The sequence below is a fragment of the Amblyomma americanum genome, chromosome 1 (assembly GCF_052857255.1).
Source record: "Amblyomma americanum isolate KBUSLIRL-KWMA chromosome 1, ASM5285725v1, whole genome shotgun sequence".
Taxonomy (NCBI): Eukaryota; Metazoa; Arthropoda; class Arachnida; order Ixodida; family Ixodidae; genus Amblyomma; species Amblyomma americanum.
In genome coordinates, this window is record NC_135497.1 from 112,897,712 (window position 1) to 112,913,865 (window position 16,154).

The 16,154-nt window shown below is 45.0% G+C and overlaps 1 protein-coding gene across 2 annotated transcripts in view; it reads right to left on the reverse strand.

The window, feature by feature from the left end:
- Positions 1 to 14,732, reverse strand: part of LOC144135016 (aurora kinase A-A-like) — a 31,454-nt gene extending 16,722 nt beyond the window's left edge. Inside the window, exons 1-4 of one of the 2 annotated variants that reach the window (XM_077667798.1) lie at positions 14,642 to 14,732; positions 10,676 to 10,846; positions 9,435 to 9,552; positions 4,327 to 4,406 (exon numbers count right to left, since the gene is read on the reverse strand). In XM_077667798.1, the coding sequence (XP_077523924.1) occupies positions 4,327 to 4,406; positions 9,435 to 9,552; positions 10,676 to 10,677 (200 nt within the window). In that variant the 5' untranslated portion in view covers positions 10,678 to 10,846; positions 14,642 to 14,732. Of the gene's footprint in view, positions 1 to 4,326; positions 4,407 to 9,434; positions 9,553 to 10,675; positions 10,867 to 14,641 lie in introns of both variants that reach the window. The other variant, XM_077667793.1, reaches the window with a different exon arrangement.
- Between the last annotated feature and the right edge of the window lie 1,422 nt (positions 14,733 to 16,154).

Sequence of the window (16,154 nt, forward strand, 5' to 3'; positions counted from 1 at the left end):
CGTGTAGTCGGGAACCCGTGACCCTTATCTTGAAATGGCGCACCTAGGGCACGTTACCTTAGAAGAACTCTTAAAAGAGCTTGGTGGTCAGACACATGGTTACCTTCGTTGTTTTCACTTAAATGCACAGTCTGTGTTCAACAAGGTTGCGGAACTAGAATCCTTGTCAAAAAAGCTTGAGAATTGTTTTGATGTTCTGATGAAAACAGAAATATGGCAATCAAGCAGTTGTGACACTTTTGACCTTCCTGATATGCCAACTTTTTCTGTTAATAGAACCTCTCGTCGCGGTGGTGGTGTGTCTGTGCTAGTAAGCTCTCTTGTACAGCCTGTCTTGCTTTCAGAATTTTCTTGTGTCAGATAGTTTTGAGATTATTTGTCTGCAAGTGAAAGATGCTGTATTTGCAACTTGTTCTCGCATCCGGATGGTTCTCTCCTTGATTTTTTGTGTTTTTAGATAATTTATTGTCATTTGTTAACCAAAACAGATACAATGTGATACTTGCCGGTGATTTTAACGTTGATATGAGTAGCAATAGTACGAAGAAAACATATTTTGAAAATGTATTGCTATCTAATGGCTGTATAAACCATATTACTTCTCCCACACGACTAACGACGTCCATGTAAACAATTCTTGACTTAGTAATAAGAAATTATGATGCTAACCTTGTCAGTTCCAGTGTTCTCACTTACCCTATTAGTGATCACTTGCGTGTGTTTTGTAGCATAAAATTTAGTACTCGGAGAAACTCTCACCATAAAGTGTTTAATCTTTTAGAGCCTGTTACACCTACCCTCTTAGAAGCTTTTTATCATGAGTTAGAAACGGTTTGCTGGGACAACGTTCTTCAGGCATCAAATGCGAACACAACTTATGATGCCTTTTTGAGTTTGTTTCTTTCGGTATACCAACGTCACTTCGTTTTCAAACGCTATACGGGTAAAAAGAGATGTCGAAAACCAAGGGTGACAAAGTACCTATTGAAGAAGATAGAAAAGAAAGAACGTCTGTTTAAAACATTTATGCGAACTCGTACAGCATCTGATCTCGCTACGTTCAAAAAATTTCGTAATGACTTGACTAAGCAGCTAAGAAAAGCAAGAAAACTGTACTATGAGAATATGTTCGGTTCCAACGTAAAGCGCACTGACTTAATGCGGAATAACTTAAATGCACTGATGCCTCGGAGCGAGAAAAAACAGAGAGTTGAAGAAATTTTTCACGAAGGACAGATGTCAAAAGGAGAAGAAATGGCAAACATTTTTAATGACTACTTTGTTAACAGAGATTCTACTAAAAACCAGGCATCATACAAAAGTTTAGGGCAGAAAAACTCTAGCACAATAGTTTTTGAACCAACAGATGCAAATGAAGTGTGTTCTCTTTTTTTAGTTTAAATAATTCTCATAGTGTTGATGCTGACGGTATACAAATAAGACCCGTCAAGTATGTGATACGTATAATCAGCACCATTTTAGCGCATATTTTTAATTTCTGCATTTCTACAGCTTTTTTTCCTACAAAAATGCAAGTCGCCCGTGTGATAGCCTTATATAAGCAAGGAAATAAGAATGATGTATCGAACTACAGACCGATGTCAATTCTTCCTGCCTTTTCGAACGGTCTCGAGAAAATTATCTTAGATCGAATATCGCGCTTCTCCAGCAAGCATAATATAATAACTACTTCGCAATATGGCTTTAGGAGGGACATGTCTACAGAGCTGGCACTGTTGGACCATAAGGAATATATTCTAAAGCATTTTGTAGAAATCTATTGTTATGGGTATTTTTGTTGATTTTAGCCAAGGTTTCAATTATATTAGTCATACTATCCTTTTTGAAAAACTGCATCATTATGGTATACGGGGACATGTTTTGGCTCTCCTCAAAATTTACCTATCATATATATTTCAATATGTCGACATATATGGTTTTATTTCTCAGAGAAAAAAAATAATTTCAGGAGTCCCACAGGGTAGAATTTTAGGCCCTGTCCTATTTAATTTGTACATTATTGATATTGTACATATCTGCTCAGATACCAAGTTCGTTATATATGCCTATGACACGAGTGCTTTGGTGCCATCACGTTCTGAAGCTGGAGGAATTACTAAAGGAAATATTTTTTTGTGCAAATTGGACTCGTGGACTTCCAGCAATCAATTAAAAGTTAACGCAAACAAAACAAAGGTGGTAGTTTTTCGACCAAAAATTAAACATATTTCCTTACAAGGAACCGTAATGTTTAGATCCGCTGCCATTGATGTGGTAGATACTGTCAAGGGGTTAGGGGTATATTTTACTTCAACTTTACAACGGAATGATCATGTAAACAGTCTAATCAGCAAACTGAGCTGCATAACTGGAATTTTAAATCGCAACCGCTATACTGTTCCAAAAAAGTTAAACTAATTGTCTACAACGCTCTCTTTGTCTCCCAACTAAACTACTCTCATTTAGTTTAGGGAACATCAACAAAAACTAATGTGTTGAAGCTTGAAAGGCTATAGAAAAAATAGTACGAATAATTGAAAACATTCAAAACACAGCATCTTCACATATCTCTGCTTCGCTTAATTTATTGAAAGTAAGAAATATATACGAATACAAATTATGCAGGCAGTATCGTTTAAGTGTCCAACGAGAGAGTACAGTTTTTACGGAAATGGCAGAATTAAGATCCAATTATCACACCTGCAGCACCAGAACTCCAGAACGATGGAAAGTTCCATAATGTCGCACTGCCTATGGACAACAAACACTCCGCTATAATCTTCCGCGATTATTGAATGCTGCAGAAAAAGAAGGCGCAGATCTACTCAATATGTCGCTTCCAAATATATAAAAATATTTTGCTAATCATACTCTTTTTTGCGAATGAATGCAAAGGTATATCCTTATGTTCAATTACATTACATTGTTTCATTTTCGAAAAAAATTTTTTTCTCCAGGCGTCCAAATCCAGTGCTCTATTGAAACTCTTATTTAGGCTTATTTTATTGTCTGATGCGATACAGGGCTGTTTTTCTTTTCTCTTTGCAACAACAAAATGGGACTGTCTACTGCCCCACTCTGCTGGTGTATACACTGTAAGGGGGCGGAGGATTTTTCAAGCCGCAAATGTACAGCTTTTCCCTCCACCTCCGTCCACTTCTTTGTGGAGAATAAAACTTGTATGTATATGTATGTATGTATGTATGTATGTATGTATGTATGTATGTATGTATGTATGTATGTATGTATGTATGTATGTATGTATGTATGTATGTATGTATGTATGTATGTATGTATGTATGTATGTATGTATGTATGTATGTATGTATGTATGTATGTATGTATGTATGTATGTATGTATGTATGTATGTATGTATGTATGTGCACCCTGAACACGAATACCCCTACATGGGAGTAAAAAAGGAAGTAATCTGTCCTCGAGCACACCCCATTTTTACTCCTTTCTGTTTAGAGCGTGGTGCCCATACCACTTAACAAAGCACTCGCAAAAGAACTCATGACCCCAAATTCAAACGCTTCTTTGAACACAAAAGCAGCAAGCATGTATGCCCACGTGTGCGTAGGAGTCAATGCCAAAATGGCTCAGGAAACAATTGAAGTGTGGCTTCGAAAGGAAGACTCTGGATTCATGGGGTTTAATGTCCTAAGGAAACTCAGGCAAAAAGGGACGCTGTGGTGAAGGGTTCCAGTAGTTTCGACAACCTGGGGTTCTTTATCATACACGGACATCGCACAGTACACATGGCCTCTAGCATTTCGCCTTTATTGAAAGCTGACCTCCATGGCCGGGATTGAACCCGCGCATTTCACGCCAGCAGCAGAGCACCATAACCACTGGGCCACTGCGGCGGCTTCTGAAGGAAGACCTAGAACTACATCTCACTCAAGAATGCCCTTAAGGAATAAGCTAATGACACACTATTTTTCACCTTGCTTTACATTGAAAGCTTTCACAAACATTGAATGCGTTGCACATACTACTAGAAGCGGAATGTTCTGCAGCCTCGAGCTACAGTTCTAAAAATCATGATTTATTCTCAACAGCAGTGAAGGAAAAAAAAGACTCTGTAGCAATAAAGTCACTTAACACCAGCTCGTTATACCCATCTAATGGTTCAATATAAATTCATCTTCTCCATTCCTTCGAATATGATTAGTCCCGACTCCCGCCATTCCAAGCCGTTGATGGCTGTGTCGGCTGTCTTCCTTGTGTTCAGCATCAGTTATTGTTCTGAATGCAGCAAGTGGTGCAACAACTTTCATGCGTCATGTGCCATGCAGTGCAATATGAAATAGCAGCCTCACCTCAGGTGAGACTGAATCTCGATCTCCCTCCGCAGCTGGTGCTCCACGTTGTTCCTCTGGAGCTGCGACTTAAACATCACCTGCGTGGACGTTTTTCGCAATTCTTTTACGGGGCCTCTTTGTGGGCTATATGTGTTTTCAAAGCAAGTCGTAACCAAGAGTTTGAGATCTCAGCAAGCTACCAGCAGCTCTTACTTGCAATTGCATTGGTAGCGAATGCTCCATTGTAGTGACACGAAAACACACACATTCTCATGCTCGATAAAGCAGTCATCCGGTAGACCAGAGCCGTAACAAACATGCATGCCAGAGAGGGTGCTCTTGAGAACCTGCTACTTGTCATGAGATGTAGGTGGAAACTGGAAAAGGCATGCTTTTGAGAGTGGTGTGGGAGCACAAGAACACACTGCTTTCACTGCCCCTTCTTTGTTGAAAACGGAAGTCTGGGATTTGCCCATTGCCTTCGAGCGCACAATGGCATGAATTGCACGACCTAAGTAGCAAGCCTGCTCACTTCACTTCTGGTTAGAAATTTGGTCCGTCGTGACATAAACCCTTGAGGTCGTCTGGCGTATTGGATGGCACAGGACAAGTGGCAACTACTACAACAGCTTGTAATTGCATAAGAATGAAACAGATACACATGTGTCAGCAGTTTGTCCGGTCTAGATAGGAAGTAGCGCCATAGTAGCCAGTTCAGAAACTTAACTGAGTTGCAACAAATCAACCACGGGAATGCCACAATGGACACGTTCAGTTGCCGAGCAAAATCTGGCCTACAACTCCATCTCAGACTCTACAAGCAGCAATAAAAAATGCGGAGAGGTCATGTAAATGGTAGAACAGGGACTACTGGGACCTCAGAAGGATTCAAGTAGAAGCTCTTGCAAAAGAATAGCGAACAGGAAAGTGAAGCTTAAACTAAACCTAATAAAGATAGCTCTTGCTCAAACATTTTAGGTGTCACTGGCCACTTCTAATGCAAATGAAACCTCCCAGTCATTATCTAAGCGGACCAAAAAAAAGCAAACTGTTTACGTACATGCCTCCAACACAGCAGCACACAGTTGTGTACAAAGCGTCACGGTAGTCGCAAGATGACAATGTGCTTCATGTAAGGTAGGGACATAGAAATTGCCAACTTTTGACCTGGAAGCAGGTGAAGCTCCGAGAACCACCAGATTTGCTCTACTGAATTTCAAATTGGCGATCAGTAGATAACAGTCTCATTGCATATGTTAGCATCAGGCTGAGGTAGATGTGGCTTTTTTTCTTGAACAGGTACACAATAAGGGATTGCCCTAGTCATGCAGCATTATTGTTCAAGACAGTGCACCCATGCACTCATGGCTGACACAGCCAGCTTAAAATGCTCATTTCTTTCTTTGAGTGTTCACTGTTGTAGTTAGCACATGCTGTGTACTGAGCCCTACATTCTAGCACCTTGGATATTTTGGCTTTGCAGGCAAACGTAGCCAGGGAGTATGCCTAAAATAAAGCGAGAAAAAATTTTTTATTTTGGTTTTTCAGAGAAGTGTGCACTGTCTTCAGTAGGCATCAAAACCATGCCAGGACGGAAAGGGATGGAAGGAGGAGTAAAATATGAGAAAGTGGTGGCGTAGTGGAAAGCCCAAAAAACTTAGGCCACCTGGGGGTCTAATGTGCATGGAGGTTCCAAAGCTAACGAATACCTTTTCTGTTTCATCTCTATTAAAACGGGACTGGCTGCTGAGTCTGGATGCAATCCACGATCAAGTGAGGGGCAATTGAGTGTTACGCTGCAGGACTTTTCTCAACATGCAATATCAGCATGGGAATAGCAGAGATCATCCTAGCCATTGAATATTGTTTACTGTAGTCCCCATGGCACCACTGAAGACATGACTGCTTTCTCTATTGAAACCTCATCTTCAACGCTGCCGAAAGTGTTATAGTCACTTTTTAATCGTTACCTTCAATTTCCATGTGGCTTGGTTTCCAAACCAATTTCAGATGTCGGTCGGGCATGCACTTCCATCATACCATGAAACTTGTGCCAAAAAACGAAATCAAAGCACCGGAGAAAATCTTTAACTCTAAATACCAGGGATTAATTCTGGAAGTGTATGCTCGACAGACAGACATCTGAAATTGGTTTCCAAACCAATTTCAGATGTCTGTCGATCATACACTTTCATCATACCATGAAACTTCTACCATAACAAAAACAAAGCACCAGAGAAAATTTTTAGCTCTAAATACCAGGGATTAATTCGCAAAAAAGTGCGTATTGCCCAGAACTCTTCAATGTGCCACTTGACAAACAGGCTACATATGTGTTTCATTACATTAGTTTGTACACAGCTGTGACTATGCATAAATTGCAGTCCTATAAGTGCCGCTTGCTTTCGGTCATTACAATTTCTCAAAGGGACACAACATTCAGAAATAAATTATTTTTTCAAACCTGCACGTAGCATTTAAAAAAAATCTGTGCCTCCGCGGCACCGTCTCTATATATAAAAAGCCACAGTTCTGCTATGTATGAAACGGTATGTAGTGTGCCGAGTACACAATTCAGATGCTGCGAAGACATGTAAATTGAATGTCAGAACCTGAGAGGCTCTGATCATATAATCAGAACAGCCTTTAACTCTGAATGCTTCCATGTGACCAAAGATAGTTCCTTAGCACAGATAAGAAAGGCTGCTAGCACCTACCAGTTTGAGCAAAATGCATTTCAAGACAGCTGCCCATAGAAATACTCGAAGAGGATATGATAAATTTCCTACGGAGCTGCAGGAAACCCTGCTATATGTGCCATACAACTTATACACGTTTGAAGCTTGCATGTTGATCAATGCATAACTCTCTACCGGACATTTTTTTTCGAAAATGGTACCAAAATGATCATTTATTACCCCTGCAGCAATCTTGACAAAGCAATGAATCATTTGGATGCGCTCTGCTCGCCTTAAACCATTTGTTGGTTTGCAGACAGATTGCAGCACGGGTGCTTAATGATCATTTCGGAAACTGAAAAAACGTGTATGCTAGGGCGCTAAAAGCGCAGGTCTCCGAGTACAGATCTAACTAATACCTGTTTAATGAACAGCATCATTTAGTGTGCAATTTATTTTTGTATGCGCTACTGGTTTTCTTTGCTGTTGCTCTCTTGAATGAATGTACTACTTGTTTAATAGTGAAACAAGCACTGGTCAACATATATAACGCAATTCTTTAAGGATAACAGCAACAAAGACACAAGGAGAGCAGCAGGAAAGAGGCAATTAACAGGCTGATTAAAAACCGGACACTTCAATGCATTGCTTTAATAAACACCCCACAATGCTTGTCCATACGCTCACAGGCCAAGCAAATAAGGTGCAGCGAAAAGAAATGATCAAATGTTGCCTTCTTGGGCAATAAAAATAACACCTGGGTCAAATATGTATCACCTCTCGTTACGATATAATCACCACTACAACTATTGTCGCCATAACTACTTCCGCTGCAGGAATAAGGCCTCGACCATTAGTCCCGAGTTCACCCTGTCCTGCAGAATATACTACACAATATTACAAACTTCAGCAACTGGACTGGTCCAAAAATACAGGAGAAAAGCTGCAGGCTAACATACCGGGCCAGTCCGGTCAAGACTGTAGGCGTGCTCTGCTGTTAGAAAAGAAATAAGGTTCTCCACCAGGACGATGAGATTAGGCCAGACAGAAACCAAGATTAAAAGGAAGTGTCTAGCATGCTAGATAGGTATCAATTTCATCACTCAGAACGAAGTGGCTTATCAGTTTGTTTAATTGGTTCTTGATGCCTTCTTGGTGCACCTTTTTGCCAAGCATGAGACCATGCGTGAATGTGAGGACAGGCAGGCACAGACTCAACATTGCGAATAAAGAAATTCACCAAAGTGAGCACCTGTCCCACTTTTTTCCATTATTCTCTGTATGCCTTTCGCAACGCTTTTCCATGGGTCATTATCAAACCTTGCAGCTTGCCACCTCAGCAACACTGAACAGAAAATTTCCATTGAAAGTCTGAAGGTAGGTGGAACTTCGCAGATAGTGAATGCACACCAGAGGGTCAATATTTGATACCCAATGTCCTTGTACAACATCCGAATAAAAAACTGATAGTCGATTAACGTAGTTAGGCCAGAGGCGAATGAGGTGTGCCAGCAGTCTAGTTTTCGCTTTGGTTCAGTTGGACTGTAGTAATGTCCACATATGTGGAACTGGCCATTGCGGTACCCGACACCTTGTATACAACACCTTGCATACAACGTACGATAATGAAAAATACCTGTAACTTGGCACATACTAATCAGCAAGCGTCCTGCAGTGAGGAGTGTGCCATCCACTGCAGCCAGACAAAATGAGTCCTTACTTCTTTAAAACAGCGCCAAGTGCCTTAAAGAAACCACGAAATGACATATACCAAGGTTACGAAAAGTTCACAAGCGATCAGTATTCCAGCACTGATCACCCACACCAGAAAAAAATTTAAGCTAGCTAGCTTTGTTAAGATTAAAAATGATTCCTCACATTGAACCCACACTGCCTGGCCTGCCAAAAAAAGAAAAAGGTCTGCACTGCACCTTGCTACGTCCCTGATCCTGCCTACAGCCCTTCAGCACACCCAATAGCAAGGCTCGCCCAGATTTCCTACTATTTCACAGGGGAAGAGGCAGTCAAGAATGTGTGCCAAGGTGTTGTCCAGATCAAATCCGAGCAGTACTTTTTAAGAAATATTTGTAAATTATAGCGTCCACCGAGAGCTTTTAAACTTGACTGGAATCGTCACAAAAACCACCTTGTTTGTTGCTTTAGAATATGCCCATGGTAATCATTGAAGGGAACTTTTGAATGATACCAGTAAATGATGAGCGCAACGAAAGAAGCCACAGGAAGGTAATGAAAAAAGCCATCATCGGAACGGAGGGTTGACTGCGCCAGAAGCGGGCAAGTTTTCATTTGTTCTTGTGCCAACATTGCTGTACCAAACTGACAGCTTCTATTTGCGCTTCAATTTTCTTTTCATATTGTGTTCTTATGTCCATATTCGTCATATGTTTTGAAGTGGTGCAAGAACTTGCTAGAAACCCTGGGACCCACCTTAAGAGCCACAATGAATTTTGTCTCCTTTTCTCGGGCGAGGTACACTCTGCCAAACTTTCCTTTGCCCAGTGGCCGGCCAATCTGAAAATCTTTAAGGCACCACTCCTTGACAGACCTGCAATAAAGAAAAAGAACACACATAGCTGAAAGTTATACTGCAGCAATGCCAGATTCTGAGCATTACACCAATCAAGAAACACATGCCACTACCCCACAATTTGAATGACAGCACTACACTGCACTGTTCTGATTAAACATCAACCATCACATGTATAGATGCAAGCACAAGTAAACAAAGCACAATATTTTGTTTGTGAATGGTGCCCGTCCCAGCAGAAATCATGAACTATTGTGTCTTCACGAGAAACTACAGGATCGACCACTATTATCATGCACATGCCAAGCCTCGAATTTCTATTAGGGCACGCGTAAACAGGAGTACAAGGCTACTGAATCTGTTTACTTCTTCTGTTTACACTTGTATGTACTTATTGGATAGGTGTACATTTTTGCTCCAAGAAGAGATAGCGCATTGCTTGCACTATATATATGTAGTTCAATCATGAACAGGAATGACTTCCAGGCAAGTTGGTGATACATTCTCAATTTACAGTGTGAAGTATGAGGCAAACAGTAGAAAAAAACAGCAAGACAAGCTAGGGGTTTATTGATAGAGAGGTGGGAGGAGGGGGCAGACGGCCCTACCCATAAATACAGAAACTTTACACACGATAATCATGTTGGACCCCATTGTTTTGATGAAAAAATTCAAGAGCGATTGGTGCGTTACTCCAAGAGGGCATAAATCCACCCCCCCCCCCCAAGACAAGCGCTGCCTTGCAGTTTTCTTTGTTTTTCCTCTTATGCACTGTTATTTCAGTAATGACTCAAAAATGTCCAAGAAGACAAAGCCTGCGCAGCCAGCTTATATGGCACTCTACCCATGACTGAACGCTAGTGCACACACTATCTGCGCACAAACACTACGCACAAAAACTGGGGCAGGAGAGTCCTGAATATGAACATGACGGGCGAACAAGCCCATGGACCACTGAAGTTTGTTGATAACTTGGCATATACATGGTGTCATGCAACTGCAAACAAAATTTTCTTTCTGCCGATTATATGTCATTCTAACGCAGTTCAGGGCAGTGCTCCCGAAAAAAAACATTCCATTTGGGAATGGTGAGACGCGCAAGAAAAAGCAATACGCGTCAAGTCCTCTGAACAATACTCACATAACGATGTTACAGACCGCCGTATAAAGCGGTAATCAAACTGGGGACATCGGCGAGGATGGATGCGGAGAGGAGTGAGCGACGTCGCCGATCCGCCGAAGTCCGTCCCTGCTCTCGGATTCAGCCTGGGTTAGCAGCGAGACGCCGAGAAGGACGAGCGAAACGTCCGTGCTGCGGAGGCAGAGGGGCAGCTGTCAAAAAGGAACCAAGGGGCCAAATCAATTCCTTTGCGGGGTTTGGCGAAAAAAAGAGAAGACGAAGGGGAAAACAGAATAGATGCGCGATATGAGGGGAGATGAGAGAAAAGAAACCCGATGGGGAACAGCCAAATGAAGAAAGACGCTAACGGGCTGCACCCCAGGCATGCCACATCTCCCGGGGAGACGGGGAGTGAATGCGCAGGCTGAATGAACGGTCCCTTCCTTGGTCGGCGGGGGCCGCGGGAGCAAAATATGATGGTGCGTCGCCGCGAGCTCTCTCGAAGGCATGACGTGTGAGCAGCCGCCGTCACTTAGGGAAGAATTACATCGCCCGTGTGAATACCTCAATAACGACGCTGTTTCTCTTGAGCGACGAGGAGGAAGGTATACAATCACCTGCATACACACTAACACACACACACAAACACTGCGGGGCACGCACAACCTATGTCAAGGTGAACATCAGCATCAGACTTTGGGTTCCGGTGCGACAGTCCTTGTCGGCGCCGACGCACACGGCGGCGCAGGTGCAGCCCGGTCACCGGCGAAGTATCAGCAGGCCGGTACCAGCAGGCAGGAGCGCGTCGGTAGTGCGCCTGGCTACCGGGAGGCCGGAGTCAGCAGGCGGGTGCTCACTGGTAGGCCGACTGGCTAGCCGGAGGGTGGATACAGCATGTAGGGTACCGTGGGGGGTAGCGTGCGCAGGCAGCCAGACCCCGGACCTCCATGCCCGGCCGGTGCAGGCTAGCTGGCCTTGGGGAAACGCCGAGCTCCAAAACACGACGCGCCGCTCAATCAACCACAGCCATTGCCTCAAAGCCAGGCTCCAAGGATCGATTGCGCACGCGCACCGGCACGCCGCACGCGGCCACACTTCTTTCTCCTGCCGGAACTCATAGAGCACAATCCACATCATCACAACCTCCCCCAGTTTCAAGACAGTGGTTTACAATTGTTCTGGAACCACGAGGGGGGGGGGGATAGAACGGAAATGTCCCCCGCGAGGAATGTTCACAGTTCCTGTCTGTTCACAGACATACGTTCATATGTACATACAGATGCAAGTCCGCGTGCTGAGGAATACAGTTGTCAACACGCACAAGCAGGAGGCAAAGAAGCAATAATGTTATCGGATCCGACATGGTGACTAAGCTAAGTTATTGTGGGGCAATCAAACACGGCTAAGATAATCAGCACCCACGTTATCGGTTGCTTTTATGCAGTCGATGGTGTACGTGTAATCTTGCAAAAATAAACTCGAATTCACGGAACAAACTTCGTACTTCTTCAGTCTGCGCCTCTGAAAGACCCGAAAAGTTATTGTGGGGCAATCAAACACGGCTAAGATAATCAGCACCCACGTTATCGGTTGCTTTTATGCAGTCGATGGTGTACGTGTAATCTTGCAAAAATAAACTCGAATTCACGGAACAAACTTCGTACTTCTTCAGTCTGCGCCTCTGAAAGACCTGAAACGAATTGGACGTCCGCAGAGCACTGTGTTTGACGGAGATTCAGAGCAGGCAGTTCTACGGGGCACTCCACATTGAGTGCTTCAAGGTCCAATGGGAGTTGGTCGGTCTCTGCGGCGGCCGATACTTTCCGCGTCACCGGGGGCTTGCGCTCTTCATCTTAAGCATATATATGTGAAAAACTTCGCTCTTGTGCGCTAGCTGTACAAGGTAATACACGTCGTTTTTTGTTCAAGGATATCGGATGGCCCTTTCCATTGCATGAGCAGCTTGTTAGAATCTGTGGGCAGCAAAATCAGCACCTTGTCGCCCGGGACTAACCTTGTGGGGTGACTCTTATGGTCATAGTATGTTTTCTGTTTCTGGCGTGCCTTCTCGAGTTGCTCGTGAGAAAGCTTCCACGTGTTTTTCAACCAGCTTCTGAGGTCGACAAGATAGGCGTACGTTGAGCGAGTTTCTCCATCAATGCTCTGATTTGTTCAGAGCTCATTTCGTACTGTCGGTGGCCTTCGTACATGACGTCCATAAATCAACTGGAACGGAGAGAACCCAAGACTTCCCTGTGAAACTTCACGGTAAGCGAAGAGGAATGGGGCCAGATACTTATTCCAAGACCTAGGCTGTTCTTGGCACATGCTCTTAAGCATTGTCTTAAGAGTTCCATTAAACATTTCCGCCTGGCCATTCACCAGCGCGTGGTAAGGCGACGTCTTGAGGACCTTGATGGAGAGGAGACGGCTTACATCCTTAATGAGGTCATCGGTAAAGGTTGCTCTCTGGTCAGTTACAATTTTTGGGGGGATACCGAGGCGAGAAAACATTTCTACTAGCGCTTCTGCATCGTGCACAGCGTCAATGACAGGAATTGCGACGGCGTCAGGACAATGTGTCGCGAAGTCCATCAGCGTGAACACGTATCGGTTGCCTTTATCAGACTTTGGTGAGAAATGCCGTATGAGGTCGACGGAAATCCGTTCGGAAGGAGTATTGATCAGCAGCCTGTTGCCAAGTGGTAGAATGCCAACCTTGCCCTTTGGTGCGGTTCTTTGGCATTTATCGATAGCACGACTTAAGGAATCGCGTGACATCTCCGTGTAGGTCAAGCCAATAAAAATCCTCTAGTGTGCGATCGGTCGTGCATCGTATTCCCTGGTGCCCAGCCATGATGCTTTCATGGGCCATCTGTAGAATTTGAGGTCTGAACGCTACGGCTACTACTATATGTTTGAAGTTCCTGCCGGTCGACCCGATGTAATCTCGGCAGAGGATATTTCCTTCTTCACGGAAGAAGTATTTATGACCGCTGCCGTATACAAACTCTTTATTGAGGTTAGAGAAGAGCCGTTTGAGTGTTGCATCCTTCCACCGCTCTTCAGCTAATTGGTTTGTTGTGACGTCACAGCACTGAATTAGTGGCATATGCAACGGCGTTAACTTATCCTCTTGTATCTTGGCAACGACGGTAACACAACGCTCCGAATTTCTAGGCTGGAGGTGTCCCTGGTGAACTGGCGCCGTGTCATGCTCGCTAACGCGTGCGTTCATCCAGTCTGGGTCGGGGTCAGGCGGTTCCCAGACACCTAGGATGTTGCCGATAATGACGTCGTACAAGGGGCGTTTCATGCAATGTGCTGTCACCTCACCTGAGAAGTAGGGCGTATGCTTGCACTCTTGCCTCGGCTAATTGGGTGACGGTACCATCAAAGAGATATAGTGTCCCTGTGCCTTGCAAGTGTGCATGCAAACGCTGCAAGTGTGCATGCAAGTCGTCGCACCGTTCATGAAACAACGATAACAGCTTTTGCGGATTGAGAGAAAGGGCATGGTTCTACGCTGGGAGAGTTTCCACAAGAGCGGTCTCCTTACTCCTAATTCCTTCTTGGAGTCTGAGTTTGAATTCGAGAATCTTTCCCTCTCGCAGCGGCTTCCCGACTTTCCTCTCTTTCCGCAGCCCGTGCCTCCCTCTGTGCTGAGCGTTCACTTTCTACCCTCTCTCAGTTCCGCATCCGAGAGGCCCAGTTGCGTACCCAACGTAGTTAGACGTTCGAGGTCGATTGCCGCTCAAGCTTAGCTCTCAGCGTGAATACGGATCAGCTAATCGGCCCTCTCGCTGACGTATCCTGGCAGGCTCGCAAAATGTGATGTAATTAATGGGCTCAGGACCGTTCAGGAGGCCTAGCCACTAGTACAGGCCACACCCCGCATAACGACGCACTTCCTCTTGAGCGACGAGGACGTAGGTATAATGTCTCCTGCTTTTACACACGCACACACACACACTGCAGGGTACTCACAACCTATGTCGAGGTGAACATCAGCGTCTGACAATGGGTTCCGGTGCGACAGTCTTAGTCGGCCCAGAAGCACACGGTGGCGGAGGTGCAGCCCGGTCCCCGGGGAAGTATCAGGAGGCCGGTACAAGCAGGGATGAGCGCATCGGTTGGCCGCCTGGCTACCGGGAGGCCGGAGTCAGCAGGCGGGTGCTCACCGGTATGCCGCCTGGCTAGCGGGAGGCTGGAGACAGCAGGCAGGGTACCGTGGTGGGTAGCGTGTACGGGAAGCCAGACCCCAGACCTGGATGCCCAGCCGGTGCGGGCTCTCTGGCCTTGGGGAAAGGCCGAGCTCCAAAATACGACCCGCCACTCAACCAACCACAGCAACTGCCTCGAAGCCAGGCTCCAACGTTCGATTGTGCACGCGCACCGGCTCGCCCTGCACGCTGCCACACTTCTCCTTTCTCCGCCCGGAACCCATAGGGCAGTATTCAAATCATAGATGTGACGTCACAGTTTTTCGTATTTTGTTTTTTTCCCGGCCAATAACTCTCAAGCCTCCCGAACCCAGACGAGTCGTGAGTACTCCGAGCCGGAAGAGGCTGGCGCGCTTTTCATTGAACGTGTCTATGCGCAATCTGCATTTTCGTCTCTCTCTCGTGCATCGGCCCACTGCTGTTTGACCGAGCTCTCCTGTTAGATTCGAGCTCGGCGAATCTTCCTTTCGGTTCACGGTTTAGGCAGTCCCAGATTCAGAATTCTCCAGATTGAGCTGAGTGCTGTGAGAGTACTTCGTTGTGGACACGCGATGTTGTTTCGTACTTGCCCGCCGAATGTACATAATGTTCTTCGTCGCTCCATCATAGCCCTGCAAGTTGTTGACAGAGCTGCTTCACGACAGCGCAAGTGTGCGATGGTATCGATTGATAATGCGGCGCCTTCGAATATAAGAATTTAGCGAAAGCCTCCGGGTGAAGGCGCGCGAAGAGACCGCAGAGTGGCGTCGATGAGGTCGTTTCTTTGTGACCTTTGCATGATTTCTACTGCCACCGATCGATAGCGGGTGGCTTCTTACGAAAGTTTTATCTCTTTTAAGATTCGTCTTCTTCAAGCACAGCCTCTGTATAAATTTTGGCCGTAGCCGTTATTTCTGTGTGTGCCGGCAAAACTCGCTGACTGTGGGTTTTTTTCCTTACTCGCAGCTTCAGCAGACGGGGTACGCGACTTGCGCTATGAAACCGTCGGGCTTCGCGACAGGTCAGTGGCACTTACCTGTGCGGACCACTCGTATGTTTCTTGTTTTTCACGTGATGGTACAGTGCAGGAAATCAGCTTCTTTGTGGCGCTGCCGAAGGGCGAAAGAAGGTGTTGCTGGCCAGCGGGGAGCCAAAGATTAAAAATAAGTTGGCTCATGGTGAAATAAAACTGGCGTACCTCGTAGTGGCACCAACCGTCTCTACAGCATGTGACTGCAGTAAAGTTTGTGCACAGGACATGTATGTAATGCATTCATTGTGTATACTCGCTCAGGCCT